Here is a 26993-nt window from a genome sequence, read left to right as displayed (position 1 = left end):
TTAGGAAAAAAATCCATCTTTGCGCTCTCGGTTACGCTTTGAATGACGTTCAATGTAACGTGGCTGGTGTTTGTTTTGTTGATTAGAGCAGCTGTGAAGCGGAGTGATATAGCCTACCCTACACACAGTGAAGCGCCAGTGCATTATCGTGAAATATAGGCACTCGTAAGATCCCTCTTGTCCAATCAAATTGCTCGGCCGGAACTACCTGTTGTATAAGTTATGATATATGTTATATGTTTCAGTCAGGAAGATATATGTTATGTTATGATACATGTTATATGTTTCAGTCAGGAAGATATATGTTATGTTATGATACATGTTATATGTTTCAGTCAGGAAGATATATGTTATGTTATATGTTATATGTTTCAGTCAGGAAGATATATGTTATGTTATGATATATGTTATATGTTTCAGTCAGGAAGATATATGTTATGTTATGATACATGTTATATGTTTCAGTCAGGAAGATATATGTTATGTTATGATATATGTTATATGTTTCAGCCAGGAAGATATATGTTATGATATATGTTATATGTTTCAGTCAGGAAGATATATGTTATGATATATGTTATATGTTTCAGTCAGGAAGATATATGTTATGTTATGTTATGTTATGTTATATGTTTCAGTCAGGAAGATATATGTTATGTTATGATATATGTTATATGTTTCAGTCAGGAAGATATATGTTATGTTATGATATATGTTTCAGTCAGGAAGATACTGTATATGTTATTGTAGTGCCGGAGGAGGGAAGACAGACGCAGGATCCTGATTTACTTCACTTTAATCACCAAAGCAAATCGGTACAGGTATTTAGCTTGTAGCATTTCATATGTCTGTTTCATTTCCTGTGTAACCCCAAAATATAGCCGGCCAGCGGCCGGAACACCACAAACCCCGCCCACAGTTCCGGGGTGAATTATTTCCCCTAGATAGTGTCCACCACATAAGCCCTCCCAGCAGAATTCACCCTAGTAAACAAAGTCAGTTCGGCGAGGAGGTTTAATGAGCCGCCCGAAACGGCTCCGGGAGACAGGTACTGGGTCCAGGGGAACAATGGGAGGGGAAACCGTACCCTCCTGATGGTGGTGGGGGGGGGTGTATAGACGAGGCAGAGGGAACCTCGATGGGGGAAGGGGTAGGGGGCAAGGGAAGCGGAGGCACCCGGACCGGGGGCCGGCCTCGGCGTGGGGGCTGGGCCAAGTCCACAGGTCGAGTCAAGTCCAGGTGTGCAGGCTTACCCCGATCCACTGAGATGTGCTCCGGCTTACCACCAATGTCCACTACCAGATGTTTTGTCCCATGCTCCAGAACCTGAAACGGGCCGTCATAAGGGGGCTGCAGTGGACCGCGATGAGCGTCATGGCGGATGAACACATACCCCGCTGTCCGCAGGCCAGGTGGCACCTGGGATGCAGGAACGCCATGCTGCGTGGTGGGGACAGGCGTGAATGCCCTGGCGCTGTCCAGCTGGGAGGCCCGTTGTACCGCAGCAGACCAGGGTGTCGTAGAGTTGGGTATGAATGAACTCCCCGGGGACCCGCAACGGCTGCCCATAGACCAGCTCGGCCGAGGATGACTGGAGGTCCTCCTTAGGGGCCGTCCGGAGCCCAAGCATCACCCAAGGGAGCCTGTCCATCCAATTACTGTCCGTCAGACTGGCTCGAAGGGCGGCCTTCATCGAAGGGTGGAACCTCTCACACAACCCATTGGCCTGAGGGTGGTAGGTGGTGGTACGGTGGAGCTTAACCCCAAAGCCCTCTGCCACAGCGTTCCACAGCTCCGAAGTGAACTGCGGGCCGCGGTCCGAGGAGAGGTCAGCTGGGGTGCCGAAACGGACAACCCACCTCCCAATAAACGCCCGGGCCAAGTCAGCAGACGTGGTTGAGGAGAAAGGAACAGCTTCTGGCCAGCGGGTCGTCCGGTCCACCATAGTGAAGAGGTAGGTGAAACCATGAGATGGGGGCAGGGGCCCCACCAGGTCAACGTTCACATGGTCAAACCTCCTCTCGGGCCCTGCGAACCGCTCCAGAGGGGCCTTGATATGACGGTGCACCTTGGCGCGCTGGCAGGCCGTGCATGTGTCCACCCAGGCCCTCACATCCTTCTTGAGCCCGTGCCACACAAACTTCACCGTGACCAAACCACACAGACGGCTTCCTGCCTGGATGAGACAGACCGTGCACTGCCTCCAACACGGGACGCCTCCAGCTGACAGGCACCACGGGGCGGGGCTGCCCTGTGGAAACGTCACACAGGAGCGTGGCGCCCGCGTCTCCGAGAGCTACCTCCTCTAGGCACAGCCCGGTGACTGCTGTTTTGAGGGCCTCGATGCTGGGGTCCGCTTGCCCGGTCCGCAGCCATGCGAATATAGTCCAGGCCCAACTGGACCGCCCCCACCACAGCTCTGGAAAGGCAGTCCGCGACCAGATTGTCCTTACCAGCGATGTGCTGGATGTCCGTTGTATACTCCCATATGAAGGAGAGTTGTCGCTGCTGTCGGCCTGACCATGGTTCAGCCGCTTTGGACATGGCGAACGTGAGGGGTTTATGATCCACAAAGGCTGTGAACTCCCGGCCCTCCAGTAAGAACCGAAAGTGGCGGACGGCGAGCCAGAGTCCGAGGAGCTCCCTGTCAAAGGTGCTGTACTTGCGCTCCCTGAGTGTCAGTTGCCGGCTAAAGAAGGCAAGCGGCTGCCAGGCGCCCCCCACCCACTGCTCGTGCACCGCACCCACGGCGCAATCCGATGCATCCGTGGTGATGGCAATGGGTGCTGTGTGTGAGGGGTGCGCCAGCATGGCCGCCTGAGCCAACGCCACCTTGGTGTCCTTGAACGCCCCCTCCCGCGCCGCCGTCCAGTCGACGGCCTGATCGAGGCTCCTGCCCCTCATGGCCTCGTACAGCGGCCGCATGACGTGGGCGGCTCGGGGAATGAAGCGGTAGTAGAACGTCACCATCCCGATGAACTCCTTCAATGAGCGTACCGTGAGGGGGGGGCGTGAGGGGGGGCGTGGGAAGGCGCGAACCCGCCTCCACCTTCGACGAGAGGGGAGCAGCTTCCCTCTGCAGTGACGCGGTGCCCCAGGAAATCGATAGCGTCCAGCCCAAACACACACTTTGCTGGATTCACTATCGGTCCGTGCAGGCTGAGCCTCACACGTCAGGGTCACCAGTGTAGTGCCGGAGGAGGGAAGACCGAGGCAGGATCCTGATTTACTTCACTTTCATCACCAAAGCAAATCGGTACAGGTATTTAGCTTGTAGCATTTCATATGTCTGTTTCATTTCCTGTGTAACCCCAAAATATAGCCGGAACACCACAAACCCCGCCCACAGTTCCGGGGTGAATTATTTCCCCTAGATAGTGTCCACCACATAATGATATATGTTATATGTTTCAGTCAGGAATATATATGTTATGTTATGATATATGTTATATGTTTCACTCAGGAAGATATGTTATGTTATGATATATGTTATATGTTTCAGTCAGGAAGATATATGTTATGATATATGTTATATGTTTCAGTCAGGAAGATATATGTTATTATGGTATATGTTTCAGTCAGGAAGGTATGTTATGTTATGGTATATGTTATATGTTTCAGTCAGGAAGATATATGTTATGTTATGATATATGTTATATGTTTCACTCAGGAAGATATGTTATGTTATGATATATGTTATATGTTTCAGTCAGGAAGATATATGTTATGATATATGTTATATGTTTCAGTCAGGAAGATATATGTTATGGTATATGTTATATGTTTCAGTCAGGAAGGTATGTTATGTTATGGTATATGTTATATGTTTCAGTCAGGAAGGTATGTTATGTTATGGTATATGTTATATGTTTCAGTCAGGAAGGTATGTTATGTTATGGTATATGTTATATGTTTCAGTCAGGAAGGTATGTTATGTTATGGTATATGTTATATGTTTCAGTCAGGAAGGTATGTTATGTTATGTTATATGTTATATGTTTCAGTCAGGAAGGTATGTTATGTTATGGTATATGTTATATGTTTCAGTCAGGAAGGTATGTTATGTTATGGTATATGTTATATGTTTCAGTCAGGAAGGTATGTTATGTTATGTTATATGTTATATGTTTCAGTCAGGAAGGTATGTTATGTTATGGTATATGTTATATGTTTCAGTCAGGAAGGTATGTTATGTTATGATATATGTTATATGTTTCAGTCAGGAAGGTATGTTATGTTATGGTATATGTTATATGTTTCAGTCAGGAAGGTATGTTATGTTATGGTATATGTTATATGTTTCAGTCAGGAATACTATGATCTGCAAATTCATGCTTAATAGTTCACTTCTCATTTCCTCCTGCCTTCATATCTTGCACGCACGCTCAAAATAGCGCCTGTCACTTCCGGGCATCAATTGAATCATTAGCTGTTTGCCAGATGGTTTCATCCATCCAATGGCATCGCGACACATCTTTACACACCTCCATTGTAAGCACTGCAAGCACATTGCTATACACCTCCATTGTAAGCCAATCACATGGCTGCTGTCCTTTTAAATATGTCTCTTTCTATCCACTTCAGCCTCCTCGCCTCCTGCCGGTCTATTTTCTTTACTAGAAATATGTATTTGCTATGTTTAGAGTATTACATGTATACATACTACTCTATGTTTAGAGTATTACATGTATACATAATACTCCATTTTTCTATATATCTGTGTACGCACACCTATAGCCTACAGTACCTGGTAACTCTGATTGAATTATTGAATGTAGTTCCGGTTTGAATGTATACGTCATTTTCCTCCTTACGCAGCACAACGCTGATGAAGGCTGCTTGCTGAAACGCCTACGTTGTTTTCTGTGTTGTACAGAACCCACATTAAACGCTACCAACTATACAGATCTCAGATTTCCCCACCCTGTCAGGTCCGATTTTGTCCAGGATCTCGTGACTATCTGTATTGCAGGTAGAGAGATAACAGAGAAACTGACCAAAATAACCAAATAACCAAAACAATTGAGAACCAGTGCTCTACACTGCATGCAGCTTTTTATAAGCGGTTCCATACGGCTAGCAGAGTGCCGGTCGGGGCTAGCAGAGTATACCGGTCGGGGCTAGCAGAGTGCCGGTCGGGGCTAGCAGGCCCACTATACAAACAAGCTTTTATGCCACTCATGCACCTGTGTGTTTTGCGGCTTATCACACACATGCACACCCCCACACACACACACACACACACATGCACACACACACATACCACCCACCCACACACGCACACACACACACACCCACACACACATCACCCACCCACACACGCACACACCCACACACACGCACGCACGCACGCACGCACGCATACACACACACACACACACACACACACACACACACACATGCACACCCACACACACATACAGGCTGTAATTTGTAGAAATAGGCCAGTCATTTCATGTGAGGCTGCGGGCGAAAACGTAGTTTTGCAAAGTATTTGCAGAGAGGCGTATAGGTCCTTTTCTATTTGATGTGGTGCCCTGCTGCATGCAGGTGCATCACGCACTCGTTTCAGTGTGCTTTCACTGATTTAACCCTTTTCATATCAGGGACCACCCCTATATCATTTACTAAATGATTTAGTCCACATTTAGTGCCATGATGGACCCCCGCTCGAATGTGTCCCTTTGGACCCAAAATCTCAGAATATTTTTGTATTTTAGATTAGATTTTGTCCAGAATTCCATGACTGTATTTGTATTGTCAGAGAGGATCAAAACAGTCTTTCTTCTCTCTAAATGTGTTGTACGCTAAATTAAATAATGCTGGAACCCTCTGAAGGGCCTCTGGTGGTCCCCGGACCTCAAGTTGAGAACCACTGTTCTAGAAAAAAAGATCTCCACACTTTCTCTCCATACTGGACATCTTTTGGCTACAATTTCAGGGGAGATTCCTCAGGGGGGGGGGGGGGGGGGGCTTCCTTCCCAATAACTCAATTGACCCAATTAACAGGATCTTAAACTAAATCAACCAATCAGTTGACCATATAAGTCCAATCAACATTATTGAAACGTAATTTTTTCTAGTTCTAATTGTAGCCTAATTATTATTATTATTATTATTATTATTATTATTATTATTATTATTATTATTATTGTTATTATTATTGTTGTTGTTGTAAATCCCGATGTATTGCCACAGAAGCTCGCACTCGCGTCTCTCCACGGTGTTAAATGAGAATGTAAGCTAGGTGGCCGCACGCACACATTTTATGCACCCAGCGAGGCTGTGCCAGACGCACATGGGCTCTGGAGCTCTACCCGGGGATCTGGACCCACAAACCCGAGCGGAGGAGGGCTTCCTCACTACCCCGACCCCTCCAGCGCCAAAGCCCGGCTGCAGGGACACAGCCTCGCCCTCGCCTCACCTGCCTGGGACTAGTGCGTCTTTGACTGGGGAAAGTAGAGATCTTTTCAGGTGATTTTCCCTCGTGTTATTATCCATCCGCTGTGTGTGCGGCGCCGCGGACACACTGCGTTCGAGCGCGGAGAGGAGACTTTGCCTGGCTGGGAAAAAGAAAACACACGCCAAAACACACTCCTTTGCTCCCATTTCCCCCCTCTCGCAGTTTCCCCCTAGAATTGTGTGAGTTTTTCTCCGCATGGGACTCACTCTCTGTCTCCAGGATGAAACTGGGAAACTAGCTGTTGGACTGGGCTTTGCAGTAGGAGGCAGTTTGAGAGGTTTGCTGGATTTATTTCGCCGTGCCGTCACCGTGCCGTGCCGTGCGTGGTGTGTGTCGAAGACCCCAAAACGCGAGGGTCCTCTCCTCCCTCCTCTCATCTCTCTCTCTCGGCCATCTGTCTGTCTCCTCTCCCCATCTAGACACATTTCTTTCCATGTTTTTAGGTCCGTGTGTGTGATTTTGCTAAAATGCATCATCAGCAGCGGATGGCAGCTTTGGGAACGGACAAGGAACTGAGCGACTTACTGGATTTCAGTGCGGTAAGGACGTTAGGACTCATTCTGATTATTTATTAGCCTGATAGCACTATCATTGCAAGCCGCGCAGAAGCGCACAGCGCCCTGTATAGGCTGATACACTGTGTGCATATAGCGACCTGTTTACATTTTAATGTGTGCACGGCATAGCCTAGCCTACTGCATCATTTAGGTTTCAATATGTGATTCAGTTTTCTCATGTTCAACTATGTAACAAAGTTTGACGTAGCCTAACCCTACAGAAAAGTCAATGCATAATTGCTTGTTTTTTTGCTGCTTTCATTCTGTTCTACCAACACTGTGTGTGAAGACAGTAGGTACTAGGCTAATTAGTGATTTTGTTGTCTTATAGATGCGAAACAGCGATTTGAAAATGTTCCCAACATCCATGGTAGTATATCTAATTTTCAACTCTTTTTTTCCCTTCTGTTCATTTTGGTTGCCCATGACAGGGTTTTAGCAAAAAATAAATGTTTGTTGTGCAAGTTTCTGCTCCTATTAGCGCTCCGCACCGTAGCAGCTAGCCTAGCCTACTGTATGTCTCAGATGCAACCTTTCTTGGCTGTGCACAGTGTTTAATCATAGACCTGCATGTAGAGAGAGAGAGAGAGAGAGAGAGAGAGAGAGAGAGAAAGAGAGAGAGAGAGAGAGAGAGAGAGAGAGAGAGGGAGGCAGGGGGGGGGGGGAGACACACACACAGAGAGACAGAGCGAGAGAGAGAGAGATTTGGGGGAAGATTTTCATAAATAGTGTAGGAAGAAACGTGTCCAACCCTTCTCTGTTTAAAACACCATGCCGAGCGCTCTCAGTTTACAGCTGGCTCTGTGCGTTTACTTGTGGCAGAAAGAGAAACAGCCCGTGGAGAAGTTGAGGGACAGGAACGTCTCTCTCCAGGCTCTGGGCCACGTTCTCTCTGCACCTCTCCTCTGGGAGCAGCGGAGGTCTGAGGAGGAGGAGAGGAACGATCACAAACACCCCCAATCTAATTCTAAAGACCTCTATAGCCTAGTGATGATGTTATGAGACATAGAAGGTTAGGACACCATGCACACATCACAGCCTACTAGGTTATATCCTGTAGCCTACCATAGGCTTGTTATTATAGGAATGTTATTGTAATATTATTGATAGAAAAATCGAGCAGGCCGACCGCAAACACAATGTAACTATCCTATAGCCTACTGCAGGAATACTATAGGCAATATTATAGGGAAACCATAGGAGATTAAAAAACAAAACAAAAAAAAATGATTAGGAAAATGCACCACAAACACAATTATGCAAGTGCCTACTGGAATATTATAGAGATACTAATATATATATATATATATATATATATATATATATATATATATATATATATATATATATATATACATACACACACACACACACACACACACACACACACACACACACATACATATATATATATATATATATATATATATATATATATACATATATATATATAATACTATTATGAGGTTAAAAATACAATAACATCGCTATAAACACTCACTACCGAATCATCCTATGAGTCCCTATAGGAATATTACAGGGATTGTCTGTACAGGCCTATGTACTATAGAGCACGTTAGATCATATTTTAAAATTGCCGATCATTTTGTATTAATAGCAGTTTAAAAAATATAAAAGGAGGGCAGTATCCCCCTATCTCTAAAATCCAACATAATGCTAATTATAAATTGTGTTGTCATGGCTCTTTACATTCTCACATACCACCAGCTCAAACTCTTATCGATTCAAACTATTGATAAAGCTAATAATAATCTATACACATGTATACATGTAAATGTCCATTCAGAAAGTCCAAAACGGAATCCTGAAAAGCATTTAGCTAGAATCAGCTAGAATTATGCATTTATCCATCCAATAAGCGTATCACTAATAGGGCAGACACTGAGGGCCGCTGTGACGACGTGTGCATCGTTTTCCTGTATGTGCTACAAGAGATGTGCAGAAGGCCTCTAGGGCCTCACAGAGGTTTGAGGCAGAGTGTAGATCTGTACAGTGCTTCTCAACCTGCGGCTCGGGACCCCTCAGGGTGGCAACGACATTTCAGGGGCTGGTCACAAGATGGTCAATATTATGTGAGAGGAAAAAAGCATATTTCAGCTATAAAAAAATATATTTTGTTGTGTCTATTTTTTCAGATTTTTTTTTTTTTTTTTTTTTGCTTTTATTCTTGTGAAACACTGACTATAGTTTTCAGTGTGTGTAGGCCTCCCCTGATACAGTACAGAAACACTGACTATAGTGTGTGTAGGCCTCCCCTGATACAGTACAGAAACACTGACTATAGTGTGTGTAAGCCTCCCCTGATACAGTACAGAAACATTTGATTTGATTTGATTTATTTATTTAGACGGGACAATGCAAAATGAATGAACACAATAACCATGGAACAGATAAAAACATCTGGAACATAATAAAAGTGTAAAAATCGCCGGATTTAGCACAAGGCTAGTTTCGGTTAGTTTCCATCCGTTGTCCCCGAAACATAAAACACAAAAACATAAAAACAGAATATATAAAACAACAAAACACTGACTATAGTTTTCAGTGTGTGTGAGCCTCCCCTGATACAGTACAGAAACACTGACTATAGTTTTCAGTGTGTGTGGGCCTCCCCTGATACAGTACAGAAACACTCACTATAGTTTTCAGTGTGTGTGGGCCTCCCCTGATACAGTACAGAAACACTGACTATAGTGTGTGTGGGCCTCCCCTGATACAGTACAGAAACACTGACTATAGTTTTCAGTGTGTGTGGGCCTCCCCTGATACAGTACAGAAACACTCACTATAGTTTTCAGTGTGTGTGGGCCTCCCCTGATACAGTACAGAAACACTGACTATAGTTTTCAGTGTGTGTGGGCCTCCCCTGATACAGTACAGAAACACTGACTATAGTTTTCAGTGTGTGTGTGAGCCTCCCCTGATACAGTACAGACACACTCACTATAGTTTTCAGTGTGTGTGGGCCTCCCCTGATACAGTACAGAAACACTGACTATAGTTTTCAGTGTGTGTAAGCCTCCCCTGATACAGTACAGAAACACTGACTATAGTTTTCAGTGTGTGTGAGCCTCCCCTGATACAGTACAGAAACACTGACTATAGTTTTCAGTGTGTGTGGGCCTCCCCTGATACAGTACAGAAACACTGACTATAGTTTTCAGTGTGTGTGGGCCTCCCCTGATACAGTACAGAAACACTGACTATAGTTTTCAGTGTGTGTGAGCCTCCCCTGATACAGTACAGAAACACTGACTATAGTTTTCAGTGTGTGTGAGCCTCCCCTGATACAGTACAGAAACACTGACTATAGTTTTCAGTGTGTGTGGGCCTCCCCTGATACAGTACAGAAACACTCACTATAGTTTTCAGTGTGTGTGGGCCTCCCCTGATACAGTACAGAAACACTGACTATAGTTTTCAGTGTGTGTGGGCCTCCCCTGATACAGTACAGAAACACTCACTATAGTTTTCAGTGTGTGTGAGCCTCCCCTGATACAGTACAGAAACACTCACTATAGTTTTCAGTGTGTGTGAGCCTCCCCTGATACAGTACAGAAACACTCACTATAGTGTGTGTGGGCCTCCCCTGATACAGTACAGAAACACTCACTATAGTGTGTGTGAGCCTCCCCTGATACAGTACAGAAACACTCACTATAGTTTTCAGTGTGTGTGGGCCTCCCCTGATACAGTACAGAAACACTCACTATAGTTTTCAGTGTGTGTGGGCCTCCCCTGATACAGTACAGAAACACTCACTATAGTGTGTGTAAGCCTCCCCTGATACAGTACAGAAACACTCACTATAGTTTTCAGTGTGTGTGGGCCTCCCCTGATACAGTACAGAAACACTGACTATAGTTTTCAGTGTGTGTAGGCCTCCCCTGATACAGTACAGAAACACTCACTATAGTGTGTGTGGGCCTCCCCTGATACAGTACAGAAACACTCACTATAGTTTTCAGTGTGTGTAGGCCTCCCCTGATACAGTACAGAAACACTCACTATAGTGTGTGTGGGCCTCCCCTGATACAGTACAGAAACACTCACTATAGTTTTCAGTGTGTGTGGGCCTCCCCTGATACAGTACAGAAACACTCACTATAGTGTGTGTGGGCCTCCCCTGATACAGTACAGAAACACTCACTATAGTGTGTGTGGGCCTCCCCTGATACAGTACAGAAACACTCACTATAGTGTGTGTGGGCCTCCCCTGATACAGTACAGAAACACTCACTATAGTGTGTGTGGGCCTCCCCTGATACAGTACAGAAACACTCACTATAGTGTGTGTGGGCCTCCCCTGATACAGTACAGAAACACTCACTATAGTGTGTGTGGGCCTCCCCTGATACAGTACAGAAACACTCACTATAGTGTGTGTGGGCCTCCCCTGATACAGTACAGAAACACTCACTATAGTGTGTGTGGGCCTCCCCTGATACAGTACAGAAACACTCACTATAGTGTGTGTGGGCCTCCCCTGATACAGTACAGAAACACTCACTATAGTGTGTGTGGGCCTCCCCTGATACAGTACAGAAACACTCACTATAGTGTGTGTGGGCCTCCCCTGATACAGTACAGAAACACTCACTATAGTGTGTGTGGGCCTCCCCTGATACAGTACAGAAACACTCACTATAGTGTGTGTGGGCCTCCCCTGATACAGTACAGAAACACTCACTATAGTGTGTGTGGGCCTCCCCTGATACAGTACAGAAACACTCACTATAGTGTGTGTGGGCCTCCCCTGATACAGTACAGAAACACTCACTATAGTGTGTGTGGGCCTCCCCTGATACAGTACAGAAACACTCACTATAGTGTGTGTGAGCCTCCCCTGATACAGTACAGAAACACTCACTATAGTTTTCAGTGTGTGTGGGCCTCCCCTGATACAGTACAGAAACACTCACTATAGTTTTCAGTGTGTGTGGGCCTCCCCTGATACAGTACAGAAACACTCACTATAGTGTGTGTAAGCCTCCCCTGATACAGTACAGAAACACTCACTATAGTTTTCAGTGTGTGTGGGCCTCCCCTGATACAGTACAGAAACACTGACTATAGTTTTCAGTGTGTGTAGGCCTCCCCTGATACAGTACAGAAACACTCACTATAGTGTGTGTGGGCCTCCCCTGATACAGTACAGAAACACTCACTATAGTTTTCAGTGTGTGTAGGCCTCCCCTGATACAGTACAGAAACACTCACTATAGTGTGTGTGGGCCTCCCCTGATACAGTACAGAAACACTCACTATAGTTTTCAGTGTGTGTGGGCCTCCCCTGATACAGTACAGAAACACTCACTATAGTGTGTGTGGGCCTCCCCTGATACAGTACAGAAACACTCACTATAGTGTGTGTGGGCCTCCCCTGATACAGTACAGAAACACTCACTATAGTGTGTGTGGGCCTCCCCTGATACAGTACAGAAACACTCACTATAGTGTGTGTGGGCCTCCCCTGATACAGTACAGAAACACTCACTATAGTGTGTGTGGGCCTCCCCTGATACAGTACAGAAACACTCACTATAGTGTGTGTGGGCCTCCCCTGATACAGTACAGAAACACTCACTATAGTGTGTGTGGGCCTCCCCTGATACAGTACAGAAACACTCACTATAGTGTGTGTGGGCCTCCCCTGATACAGTACAGAAACACTCACTATAGTGTGTGTGGGCCTCCCCTGATACAGTACAGAAACACTCACTATAGTGTGTGTGGGCCTCCCCTGATACAGTACAGAAACACTCACTATAGTGTGTGTGGGCCTCCCCTGATACAGTACAGAAACACTCACTATAGTGTGTGTGGGCCTCCCCTGATACAGTACAGAAACACTCACTATAGTGTGTGTGGGCCTCCCCTGATACAGTACAGAAACACTCACTATAGTGTGTGTGGGCCTCCCCTGATACAGTACAGTGAATCAAATGAAATAACCTGAAAAGGGAACATCATTGTAACGGGGGTCAGTCAGGGGTCACTCACCAGTCAAACAGGTTGAGAGGCACTGCAGTAGAGAATAGCTCCGTAAAAACGTCTGCGTTTTAATTTGCAGTAGATACGAAGGGTTTCATTCCAGAATGACATAGCCACCAGTTTGACTCAAGTTAAAACGCCTTTCTCTCACAAAATGACAGACCTGGGGTGCTTTTTTTTTTTTTAGTCATTAAAGTTTTTTATTCGAATGTTCTGATTTCTAAGACATCGTTATGCAAATACAAAACAAAGAAACACTTCAATATAAACTTTACAGCCAACATAATGGTGCATATCGCGTTTCTAGATGTGTGTATATCAACGTTGGAGAGTCTGCTGTTGAAGTAGTGTGGTGGCCACAGTCAGGCTGTTGAGCCGGGTCAGAGCCGGGTCCAATTCCCCGACAGCCTTTCCAAAGTCTATATACAAAAAAAAGCAGATTAAAAAAAATCACAATTCTAACCTCTCAACCAAGTTGTTTTACTTGCCTAAACATAACCAAATAAAAAAAATCCACCCATTGATTTTCGATTGATTCTCATGATCGGCCCCCCACCCCCAAATGGTCCCATGCAGTTTTGGAATGAAGCCCTTCACATGTGAGGTGGTTGTGGGTGCGATGTGTCCAGTGACAGTGATGCTGAGGTCAGTCAGAGTAGTGACAGTGATGCTGAGGACAGTCAGGACAGTGATGTTGAGGACAGTCAGAGTAGTGACAGTGATGCTGAGGTCAGTCAGAGTAGTGACAGTGATGTTGAGGACAGTCAGAGTAGTGACAGTGATGTTGAGGACAGTCAGAGTAGTGACAGTGATGCTGAGGACAGTCAGAGTAGTGACAGTGATGTTGAGGACAGCCAGGACAGTGACAGTGATGTTGAGGACAGTCAGAGTAGTGACAGTGATGTTGAGGACAGTCAGAGTAGTAACAGTGATGCTGAGGACAGTCAGGACAGTGATGTTGAGGACAGTCAGAGTAGTGACAGTGATGCTGAGGACAGTCAGAGTAGTGACAGTGATGTTGAGGTCAGTCAGAGTAGTGACAGTGATGTTGAGGACAGTCAGAGTAGTAACAGTGATGCTGAGGACAGTCAGAGTAGTGACAGTGATGTTGAGGACAGTCAGGACAGTGACAGTGTTGTTGAGGACAGTCAGAGTAGTGACAGTGATGTTGAGGACAGCCAGGACAGTGACAGTGATGTTGAGGACAGTCAGGACAGTGACAGTGATGTTGAGGACAGTCAGAGTAGTGACAGTGATGCTGAGGACAGTCAGAGTAGTGACAGTGATGTTGAGGTCAGTCAGAGTAGTGACAGTGATGTTGAGGACAGTCAGAGTAGTAACAGTGATGCTGAGGACAGTCAGGACTTGAGGACAGTGATGTTGAGGACAGTCAGGACAGTGACAGTGATGCTGAGGACAGTCAGGACTTGAGGACAGTGAGTGAGTTGCTGTCTGTGTTTGTGTCCTGGGTGTCAGTGGAGGTAACGTGTGCTGTGTTTGCCTCCTAGATGTTTTCTCCTCCTGTTAGCAGTGGGAAGAATGGGCCCACCTCCCTGGGGAGTGGACATTTCTCCGGCACAAGTACGTCCCCCCTCCTCTCTGTCTCTCTCACCTTGTCTGCTGCTGTACGTCCCCCCTCCTCTCTGTCTCTCTCACCTGCTCGTCTCTGCGCTGCTGTACGTCTCCCCTCCTCTCTGTCTCTTTCACCTGCTCGTCTCTCTGCTGCTGTACGTCCCCCCTCCTCTCTGTCTCTCTCACCTTCTCTGCTGCTGTACGTCCCCCCTCCTCTCTGTCTCTCTCACCTTGTCTGCTGCTGTACGTCCCCCCTCCTCTCTGTCTCTCTCACCTTGTCTGCTGCTGTACGTCCCCCCTCCTCTCTGTCTCTCTCACCTTGTCTGCTGCTGTACGTCCCCCCTCCTCTCTGTCTCTCTCACCTTGTCTGCTGCTGTACGTCCCCCCTCCTCTCTGTCTCTCTCACCTTGTCTGCTGCTGTACGTCCCCCCTCCTCTCTGTCTCTCTCACCTGCTTGTCTCTGTGCTGCTGTACGTCCCCCCTCCTCTCTGTCTCTCTCACCTGCTCGTCTCTCTGCTGCTGTACGTCCCCCCTCCTCTCTGTCTCTCTCACCTGCTCGTCTCTGTGCTGCTGTACGTCCCCCCTCCTCTCTGTCTCTCTCACCTGCTCGTCTCTCTGCTGCTGTACGTCCCCCCTCCTCTCTGTCTCTCTCACCTGCTTGTCTCTCTGCTGCTGTACGTCCCCCCTCCTCTCTGTCTCTCTCACCCTCTCTGCTGCTGTACGTCCCCCCTCCTCTCTGTCTCTCTCACCTGCTCGTCTCTGTGCTGCTGTACGTCCCCCCTCCTCTCTGTCTCTCTCACCTTCTCTGCTGCTGTACGTCCCCCCTCCTCTCTGTCTCTCTCACCCTCTCTGCTGCCGTACGTCCCCCCTCCTCTCTGTCTCTCTCACCTGCTTGTCTCTCTGCTGCTGTACGTCCCCCCTCCTCTCTGTCTCTCTCACCTGCTCTCCTCTCTGCTGCTGTACGTCCCCCCTCCTCTCTGTCTCTCTCATCTGCTCGTCTCTGTGCTGCTGTACGTCCCCCCTCCTCTCTGTCTCTCTCACCTGCTCGTCTCTGTGCTGCTGTACGTCCCCCCTCCACTCTGTCTCTCTCACCCTCTCTGCTGCTGTACGTCCCCCCTCCTCTCTGTCTCTCTCACCCTCTCTGCTGCTGTACGTCCCCCCTCCTCTCTGTCTCTCTCACCCTCTCTGCTGCTGTACGTCCCCCCTCCTCTCTGTCTCTCTCACCTTGTCTGCTGCTGTACGTCCCCCCTCCTCTCTGTCTCTCTCACCTTCTCTGCTGCTGTACGTCCCCCCTCCTCCCTGTCTCTCTCACCTGCTCGTCTCTCTGCTGCTGTACGTCCCCCCTCCTCTCTGTCTCTCTCACCTTGTCTGCTGCTGTACGTCCCCCCTCCTCTCTGTCTCTCTCACCTGCTCGTCTCTCTGCTGCTGTACGTCCCCCCTCCTCTCTGTCTCTCTCACCTGCTCGTCTCTGTGCTGCTGCGCTTGCTGTTTGAACACTGTGTGTCGGCATTATGGCCTGCACATTGTGCAAACGCCTGGCGTTTTTCTGGGGTATTTCTGCTGCTTTCTTGCTTTGTGGATCATTTTATTTAAATGTTTCTTCCTTTTGACACATAATGCTGCTCTGCCTGGGTGGCATTGTGCATCACATGCTATGATCAGTTTGAATGATGTGTTCTGCTATTATTGTACACTAGTGGTACTACTACTATTGTGCAGAAGTCCTTAATTATTACTGCATTTAGTACTGCACATAATGCTACTACTCATTAGTACTTTCATGAAGGCTGGACAACGATTCAATATTACGGTTGATCATCTTTCAGTGCTATATATATTGTTGTGATTTGGTCATGTTTGGATCTGGAGACGTACAATTCTGCTGTCTGAACTGGTGAGAACAGACACATTGGATTTAGAAACTGACCAACTGAAGTATGGTAGGAATACAATATACCAATACCAGACACCCTCCTGTCTGTCTCTCACACCTGCTGGCCACTGCTTGTGTTGCTGTTTCAACACACTCTTTTGTCGGCAATACCACCAGCAAAATGGGCAAATGCGCTCCCGTTTTTCTGGGGTATTTATGGTTGTTTCTTGCTTTGCGGATCACATTTTATTGACAAGTTTCACCTTTTCTTCACATATTCCTGCTGTGTCTGTTCTCTTTTGTGTAGCGTTGTGCGTTGTGCATCACATGTTACACACAGACACACACACACACACACACACACACACACACACACACACACACACACACACACACACACACACAACCTGTCGTGTGTGTGTGTGTGTGTGTGTAGCTTATGATCAGTTTGAATGATGTCTTCTGGTATTATTGTACACTACAGTAGTGGTATTATTGTACACTAGAGTAGTGGTATTATTGTACACTACTAGTGGTATTATTGTACACTACAGTAGTGGTATTATTGTACACTACAGTAGTGGTATTATTGTACACTACAGTAGTGGTATTATTGTACACTAGAGTAGTGGTATTATTGTACACTACAGTAGTTGTATTATTGTACACTAGAGTAGTGGTATTATTGTACACTACAGTAGTTGTATTATTGTACACTAGAGTAGTGGTATTATTGTACACTACAGTAGTGGTATTATTGTACACTAGAGTAGTGGTATTATTGTACACTACTAGTTGTATTATTGTACACTACAGTAGTTGTATTATTGTACACTAGAGTAGTGGTATTATTGTACACTACTAGTGGTATTATTGTACACTACTAGTGGTATTATTGTACACTACTAGTGGTATTATTGTACACTACAGTAGTGGTATTATTGTACACTAGAGTAGTGGTATTATTGTACACTACAGTAGTTGTATTATTGTACACTAGAGTAGTGGTATTATTGTACACTACAGTAGTTGTATTATTGTACACTAGAGTAGTGGTATTATTGTACACTACAGTAGTTGTATTATTGTACACTAGAGTAGTGGTATTATTGTACACTACAGTAGTGGTATTATTGTACACTAGAGTAGTGGTATTATTGTACACTACTAGTTGTATTATTGTACACTACAGTAGTTGTATTATTGTACACTAGAGTAGTGGTATTATTGTACACTACTAGTGGTATTATTGTACACTACTAGTGGTATTATTGTACACTACTAGTGGTATTATTGTACACTACAGTAGTGGTATTATTGTACACTAGAGTAGTGGTATTATTGTACACTACAGTAGTTGTATTATTGTACACTAGAGTAGTGGTATTATTGTACACTACTAGTGGTTATTATTGTACACTACAGTAGTTGTATTATTGTACACTAGAGTAGTGGTACTATTGTACACTACAGTAGTGGTATTATTGTACACTACTAGTGGTATTATTGTACACTACAGTAGTTGTATTATTGTACACTAGAGTAGTGGTATTATTGTACACTACAGTAGTGGTATTATTGTACACTACTAGTGGTATTATTGTACACTACAGTAGTGGTATTATTGTACACTACTAGTGGTTATTATTGTACACTACAGTAGTGGTACTATTGTACACTACTAGTGGTATTATTGTACACTACAGTAGTGGTATTATTGTACACTACAGTAGTGGTATTATTGTACACTACAGTAGTGGTATTATTGTACACTACAGTAGTGGTATTATTGTACACTACAGTAGTGGTACTATTGTACACTACTAGTGGTATTATTGTACACTACAGTAGTGGTATTATTGTACACTAGAGTAGTGGTATTATTGTACACTACTAGTGGTATTATTGTACACTACAGTAGTGGTATTATTGTACACTACTAGTGGTTATTATTGTACACTACAGTAGTGGTACTATTGTACACTACTAGTGGTATTATTGTACACTACAGTAGTTGTATTATTGTACACTACAGTAGTGGTATTATTGTACACTACAGTAGTGGTACTATTGTACACTACTAGTGGTATTATTGTACACTACTAGTGGTATTATTGTACACTACTAGTGGTTTTATTGTACACTACTAGTGGTATTATTGTACACTACAGTAGTGGTATTATTGTACACTACTAGTGGTATTATTGTACACTACAGTAGTGGTATTATTGTACACTACTAGTGGTATTATTGTACACTACAGTAGTGGTATTATTGTACACTACTAGTGGTTATTATTGTACACTACAGTAGTGGTATTATTGTACACTACAGTAGTGGTACTATTGTACACTACTAGTGGTTATTATTGTACACTACAGTAGTTGTATTATTGTACACTAGAGTAGTGGTACTATTGTACACTACTAGTGGTATTATTGTACACTACAGTAGTGGTACTATTGTACACTACTAGTGGTATTATTGTACACTACTAGTGGTACTATTGTACACTACTAGTGGTATTATTGTACACTACAGTAGTGGTACTATTGTACACTACTAGTGGTATTATTGTACACTAGAGTAGTGGTACTATTGTACACTACTAGTGGTATTATTGTACACTACAGTAGTGGTACTATTGTACACTACTAGTGGTATTATTGTACACTACAGTAGTGGTATTATTGTACACTACAGTAGTGGTACTATTGTACACTACTAGTGGTACTATTGTACACTACTAGTGGTATTATTGTACACTACAGTAGTGGTACTATTGTACACTACTAGTGGTATTATTGTACACTACAGTAGTGGTATTATTGTACACTACAGTAGTGGTACTATTGTACACTACTAGTGGTATTATTGTACACTACAGTAGTGGTACTATTGTACACTACTAGTGGTATTATTGTACACTACTAGTGGTACTATTGTACACTACTAGTGGTATTATTGTACACTACAGTAGTGGTACTATTGTACACTACTAGTGGTATTATTGTACACTAGAGTAGTGGTATTATTGTACACTACTAGTGGTATTATTGTACACTACAGTAGTGGTACTATTGTGCAGGAGTTCTTCATTATCTCTCCTGCATTAGTACTCGGTGGTACTCATTGGAGAAGTAGCCTACTTCATGCATTCATACTACATGTGTCCTGCAGTAGTAGGCTAGCTACTGTACCACATTGTTTGCTCTTGCATCTTATACATACAGAGCCAAATTCACCCCCACCTCCGGTTTGGGCATACGCACCAGAGTCATTCAGGTCGCGTGAAGTGATTGTTTGCTGTTGTTTTAGATGGTTGGTTTCAACTCGGATCTGTGTGAATATGTATCTATAAAGATACAGCATAATGTGGACTTCTGCTTCACATCACAGTGAATAAAGTCTAAATACTTTCATACAAACACTTATGAGTGGATGTGATGATGTGATTTATCCGGGTATTACTTTTCTCTCTCGGTTCAAATGCAATCCTGAAGCAGACTTCCTGTTTTTCTGACTTTCCCCTGTCATTCCTTCCTGCCCGTGAGTGTGTGTGTGTGTGTGTGTGTGTGTGTGTGTGTGTGTGTGTGTGTGTGTGTGTGTGTGTGTGTGTGTGTGTGTGTGTGTGTGTGTGTGTGTGTGTGTGTGTGTGTGTGTGTGTGTGTGTGTGTGTGTGTGTTTACAGTCAGCGGTGAAACATGGAGGACTGAAGTGTGTGGTGATGTGGTTTAATGCTGCCAGACAGACAGACAGACAGACAGACAGACAGACAGACAGACAGACAGACAGACAGACAGACAGACAGGCAGACAGGCAGGCAGGCAGGCAGGCAGGCAGAAAGACAGGCAGGCAGAAAGACAGACAGACAGGCAGACAGGCAGGCAGGCAGGCAGAAAGACAGGCAGACAGGCAGACAGACAGGCAGGCAGGCAGGCAGGCAGACAGACAGACGGCAGACAGACAGGCAGAAAGACAGGCAGGCAGAAAGACAGACAGACAGACAGACAGACAGAGGGGTAGACAGACAGACAGACAGACAGGCAGGCAGAAAGACAGACAGGCAGGCAGTAGGGGTGTCAAAATAATCGATTATAAGATGCATCGCGATGCGGACGTGGACGATTCTGCATCGATTCACTTAATGTCAAAAATCGATTATTACATTATTTACATTTTGTGGGAAACTTAAGCTTAGACAGGGTTAGTTCTATATTGCAACTTAGCGTCAGTAAAGCTTGCGCTTCTTCTTAATAACCTCACGTCACCAGGCTCTTAATGTCAGTATAGCTTGTTCTTCTTCTGCAGTTTCCACTTTTACTGTGGCTTTCCTGCATGCTTGGAACCCTGACTGCCACCTGGTGGCTAACTCTTGTAACAGAGGGCAGCATTTGTATATTAATAAAAGATAATGGAAGTAAATGCATTTGTTTATTTTAATTATGGATCATAATACAATGCAATTCCAAATGCACTTTTATTTTAAAAGTAGCCACACAGTGAGAAAAAAGAAAGTGAGAAAAAATAAATCATGTATTGGGAAAAAAGTGATGCATCGATTCAAGATGCATCGAGATGCATCGATAATCGTTTTATGATCTAATTGTAGCCCTCTGAATTGTAATCGAATCGAATCGAATCGTGAGGCCAGTGAAGATTCACGGCAGGCAGGCAGAAAGACAGACAGACAGGCAGGCAGGCAGGCAGGCAGGCAGAAAGACAGACAGACAGGCAGGCAGGCAGGCAGGCAGAAAGACAGACAGACAGGCAGGCAGGCAGGCAGACAGACAGGCAGGCAGACAGACAGACAGACAGTCAGTCATTTACTCAATAAGTCAGTTAGTTTGTGAGTTAGATACAAAGACTTATTCATTCCCACGTCCATTTCCCTTCTGAACTCAGGCCAGGGGCGTAGGTAGTGATGGTGACCCGGTTAATGGTTGGTGTTCTATTTCAAACATCTTAACGTTCTACAGGCGGCTGCTGTATATTTGCACGTCATCTAATTCCGTACCAAAGATCTTACGTTGATGAGAACGGAAGGCTAATAGGTTGTTCCCGCAACATCATGGCTGCAGCACTCTTGTGAAGAAAAGCCCAAGAGCTCCGTCTCTTGCCTTCGATATCTTTGTTCTACAGCGGAAGTTATGGCCGAAAACACAACGTTACAACGCCACGTTAGCATAGCTTTGTTAAAGGTCCCATTCCGTGCAAAAGCTGTTTTTACTTGTAAATGCATATATACTGCTGTCAGCCCTCCCTGTAATGAGTGGTCACACGCACAGAACTGCCACAGTTGGATTTGTCCCTATCCAGCGTCCCTCTGCAGTCTCCTCCAAGCCACACCCCCAAACGCTTCGTTTGCCCAGAGGGGAATCTGGGGGAATCGGGACGTCACTAGCTTCCTTCTGCATACTGCGCGGGTCTCTCTCACACAAGCTACCTGCACCATTTAGTCTATAGCCACAAAATTAACACTTCTAGCTGGAGCGACGCCAACTGTACGTGATCCAGCAACTGCAGAGGTGCATTCGGTAAGTCTAGGCATTTTGAGATGTCCTCTTTAGCGTAGTACCGTTTAGTTAACGATAACTCGCAACCTAGCGTGCTGGTCCACAGACGCTAATCTGATTGGCCGCTGGGAGCCTGGGGCGGGCTCTCCCTCAGCGGCCAATGGGAACTGTTAGTTCTGAATATATTATAGAAACAGGCCATTCTTGGAAAGCGACCAGAAGAGGGAGTGAGAACTCCGTCACAACAAACGGGTTTGCTATATTTTCGACAGATTAATCCAGAATCATGTTTTATGGACCAGAGACACACGTTTTTAAGAGGTTACAGCTGCACGAATTGGGACCTTTAATGCAACGGATTTCAAAGCTGATGCCCCGTCGGAAAGAGCGTGACCCGGTGGTGTTTTGAGCCCGACGAATGTCATTACTGCAGCAGCCAGCGGGCTTAGCTAACATAGCGAACAGCTAGCTAGCTAGTTAACATGCTAGCTCATCGTCAGTCAGAATCTAATTGACATCACGCATCACTATAGTGTTCCATTGAGTCGTACGTCATGAGTCGATTTTTGCAACAGCTTATACATTTTTTTACCGTGAGCACAAAAATAGGTTATCTGTAAAAACAAACAAACAAATAAAAAATGGCAAAATGCACTTTAGGGGGCTTTAAAGATGATGCGACAGTGATGATGATGTATGATGATGATGTCACAATGTTTCAGAACTTGGCTTTTGTTAATGACGTTAATGTTGATTAGTAATCAACATAACCGACAATCTCACAAACAACAGCCTTATCTAATCAATGATTACATACGGCGCTTGTGTTGTATTTAGATATTATATTCACGTTGTATTTATATTTTGATCTGCGCTCTATTTATTTGTGTTTTATTTCTTTGATTGGGAAGGTCAACTCTGGACCACTGTTGTAACACAGACTTAGCATAGCGATGCTATAGGTAACACAGAATTAGCATAGCGATGCTATAGGTAACACAGACTTAGCATAGCGATGCTAGAGGTGGTTCTCAAATGGGCGTCCGGGGACCCCCAGGGGTCCTTGTGGGGGTTCCAGGGGGTCCCCAGCCAAAAGGGGGGTAATTTATTGTAGCTATAATTCCATTCATAAGTAACACAATGACTATGTTGTTCATGGGTTTTATACATTTTCTGTAATAAAACATCTAAAAGCATCAATCTTATTATCATATGGGGGTGCGTGGGACAAAATCCTATCCAATGGGGGTCCGTGGTCTAATTTGAGTCAGTTTAGGGGTTGTTCATGTGAAAAAAATGGAGAACTACTGCACTGCTATAGGTAACACAGACTCAGCATAGCGATGCTATAGGGACAGATGACAGACAGAGAGGAGGGCAGAGAGAGACATGAAAGTGGCAGCAGGTGCACATTGCTTGATCTGCTGTAGTGGTAAACCAGTTTATGGCGACAAAAATGTGTTGTAAACCTTAACATAGAAGACACACAGTCTCCTGATCGACCGTTTCTATTGGTTCATTGAATATGTCTCTGTCGATATTTTATTTACTGTGATTTTTCCACTGCCGCATGTCATGTATTTTTCAGTATCCCGGTGCTCTTCCGTTGTCCCCGCTCGTGTTCTGTGTCTCTAAACGCCGTTGGTTGGCTGGAAAACGGAGATGTCGAGACGTCTTCTTTGTTTACCGCTTTGTTTGCTTGTTGTCGTTTGTGCCGTGCGCTTCGCTCGCTGTTGTCTGCTCGCGTGCCGCGCATGCAAATCATATGCGAGGAGGAAGGATCTTTTTTGGTTTGAAAAGGGTCTTTATTTCATTTTCTTTAGGGTGTGGAGCGAAGTCTATTTTGATTTGTTTAATACAGAAAACACAAATGTATCACACGCACACACGCACGCACGCACGCACACACACACATACACACACCCACCACACACACGTCTGTCTGTTTCTCTTTCTCACACACACACGCACACACACACACACACGCACGCACGCAAACGCACGCACGCACGCACAAACACACACACACTCACACACACACACACACACACACACACACACACACACACACACACACTGGGTTCACCCCTGTGGTGTCTTTGTGCAGCCTGGGCATTTCGATGAGCTCGGCGCTGTTTGTGAATGCAGCTAATTAGAGCTCTATAGAGCTCCACCAGCCTAGAGCACCTCAGAGCAAGGCTTCTCAAAGCCTGGCTCCAGGCCCCAGGTTGGGACGCCCAATGCCAAACCCGGGTTCCAAAGCCTGGCTCCAGGCCTGAGGTTGGGACGCCCAATGCCAAACCGGGTTCCAAAGCCTGGCTCCAGGCCCCAGGTTGGGACGCCCAATGCCAAACCGGGTTCCAAAGCCTGGCTCCAGGCCCCAGGTTGGGACGCCCAATGCCAAACCGGGTTCCAAAGCCTGGCTCCAGGCCTGAGGTTGGGATGCCCAATGCCAAACCGGGTTCCAAAGCCTGGCTCCAGGCCCCAGGTTGGGACGCCCAATGCCAAACCGGGTTCCAAAGCCTGGCTCCAGGCCTGAGGTTGGGACGCCCAATGCCAAACCGGGTTCCAAAGCCTGGCTCCAGGCCTGAGGTTGGGACGCCCAATGCCAAACCGGGTTCCAAAGCCTGGCTCCAGGCCCCAGGTTGGGACGCCCAATGCCAAACCGGGTTCCAAAGCCTGGCTCCAGGCCTGAGGTTGGGACGCCCAATGCCAAACCAGGTTCCAAAGCCTGGCTCCAGGCCCCAGGCTGGGACGCACCATGACAAGGCAGGTCCCCGAGCACTTGTCATAAAAGGGATTGGTAGTGCAGCTCGTTAGTGTGCTCTACAGGGTCACAGCTCGTTAGTGTGCTCTACAGGGTCACAGCTCGTTAGTGTGCTCTACAGGGTCACAGCTCGTTAGTGTGCTCTACAGGGTCAGAGCTCGTTAGTGTGCTCTACAGGGTCAGAGCTCGTTAGTGTGCTCTACAGGGTCACAGCTCGTTAGTGTGCTCTACAGGGTCACAGCTCGTTAGTGTGCTCTACAGGGTCACAGCTCGTTAGTGTGCTCTACAGGGTCACAGCTCGTTAGTGTGCTCCGTTAGTGTGCTCTACAGGGTCACAGCTCGTTAGTGTGCTCTACAGGGTCACAGCTCGTTAGTGTGCTCTACAGGGTCACAGCTCGTTAGTGTGCTCTACAGGGTCAGCCGTCTGGCTTTGGACTCAGAGCAGAGGCAAATAACAGCAGCGATGCTGCTGGTTTACAGACGTCTGCACTGACAGCAGGTTACGACTTGCCTAAGGGTATATATCACATTTATTCATCTGAGACAACTTGCCCTGAGGGCTGCGACTAACGATTACTTTCATTGACGATTCATTTGTCGATTATTTTCTCCATAAATCCATCGGTTGTTTGTTCTATAAAAGTCAGAAAATGGTGATGTTTCCCAACGTGGATCAGTGGATCAGTGTGATCATTCAGCTGCCCACTCCACCACCTGATGCAGCCAAAAGCCTCAGCAAAGGGCTCTAAAAATGGTTATATACATCTACTTATATCTTATATGAGGTTATATCTATACAGTGCAGTATGCAGTATACTGTGTAACATTTGCTGTTCACTACGTAAAGAAATGTTGAATAAGTTGTTCTGGAGTGTTGGTGTGCATCTGTTTATAAATGCAGTTCATACATATATATATATGTATGATATATATATATATATATATATATATATATATATATATATATATATATATATATATATATATATATATATATATATATATATGTGTGTGTATATACATATATATGTATATATATGTATATATATAAGGGCTGCAACTAACGATTATTTTAATTATCGATTAATGTGTAGATTATTTTGACGATTAATCAATTATCAAAATAGTTGTCGATTATCTTTCTGACGATCGAATAATCGATTAATTGTTGCACCACTAATGTATATATATATATATATATATATATATATATATACAGTATATATATATATTGTGTGTGTCTGTGTGCGCATGCGTGCGTGCGTGCGTGTGTGTGTGAGAGAGAGAGAGTATCTGTGCGTGTATAAGATGGCGAGCGAGCTGTAAAGCATGAGAGAGTGTGTAAGTGTGTGTCGGAGAGAGAGAGATTGTGAACGTGTTTGAACATGTGTGAGAGCGTGTGTGTGTGTGTGTGTGTGTGTGTGTGTGTGTGAGGGAGAGAGAGAGCGATTGTGTGTGTGTGTGTGTGTGTGTGTGTGTGTGTGTCTGTGTGTGTGTGTGTGTGTGTGTGTTAGGGACTAAAGTGGGGGTGGGGGAGGTTTGCGGGTGGGAGGGCATCTACCCCTGTTGCCATGCAACTTGCAGTTGGCAGCGTGCGAGGGATGAAATGTTTCATAAAGTGTGAATTTCTGAAAGTAAGAAAGAAAAAAAGCAAGCAAGCTAAATAGCTAAAAAAAAAAAAGCAAGCAAGCTAAATAGCTAAAAAAAAAAAAGCAAGCAAGCTAAATAGCAAAAAAAAAGCAAGCAAGCTAAATAGCAAAAAAATAAATACACAAATAAATACATAAATAAATACATAAATGAATAAATAAATAGCGACTCTGGCTAAATCTAAATCTCCTTGCTCTGCTCTGCTGCTATATTAATTAATTAATTAATTAATATTAATTCATGATCTGTGGAACCTGTACATGTACGGCAGACATCATGAGCTCTCCAGGACGCCATCGCCAAAATCCATCGATAAGCTGTTTTATTTGTTATTATTTGATCCTGCTTCTCCTCTCTCAACTCAATTCAAATCAATGAATGTGCACATGTTGCCAAAGTACAGATTCAAACACAAATGAGATAGAAATAAAGTCAAATCAATTAAATAAAGTCCATATTACATATGACATAGATTCGGTGATTCTCAACCTTTTTCATATCAAGGACCCTTAAATACTATACATTAGGATTCTGTTGCTCTGACCCAAATCTGAGAATATTTATAGCTATATGGTTTTAG

General features: G+C 45.0%; 1 protein-coding gene across 1 annotated transcript in view; it reads left to right on the top strand.

The window, feature by feature from the left end:
- Positions 1 to 6930: 6930 nt before the first annotated feature.
- Positions 6931 to 26993, top strand: part of LOC310777691 (transcription factor 4-like) — a gene marked incomplete at both ends in the record, with an annotated part of 428152 nt that continues 408089 nt past the window's right edge. The window contains 3 exons of the mRNA XM_083638069.1: positions 6931 to 7002; positions 7352 to 7390; positions 14544 to 14616. Coding sequence (XP_083494195.1) covers positions 6931 to 7002; positions 7352 to 7390; positions 14544 to 14616 — 184 coding nt within the window. The remainder of the gene's footprint in view (positions 7003 to 7351; positions 7391 to 14543; positions 14617 to 26993) is intronic.

This window comes from Poromitra crassiceps (assembly GCF_964638095.1).
Source record: "Poromitra crassiceps genome assembly, chromosome: 6".
In the NCBI taxonomy this organism is placed as follows: domain Eukaryota; kingdom Metazoa; phylum Chordata; class Actinopteri; order Beryciformes; family Melamphaidae; genus Poromitra; species Poromitra crassiceps.
The sequence above is the reverse complement of the archived record's forward strand: the minus strand, read 5'-3'. Positions and strand labels throughout refer to the sequence as shown.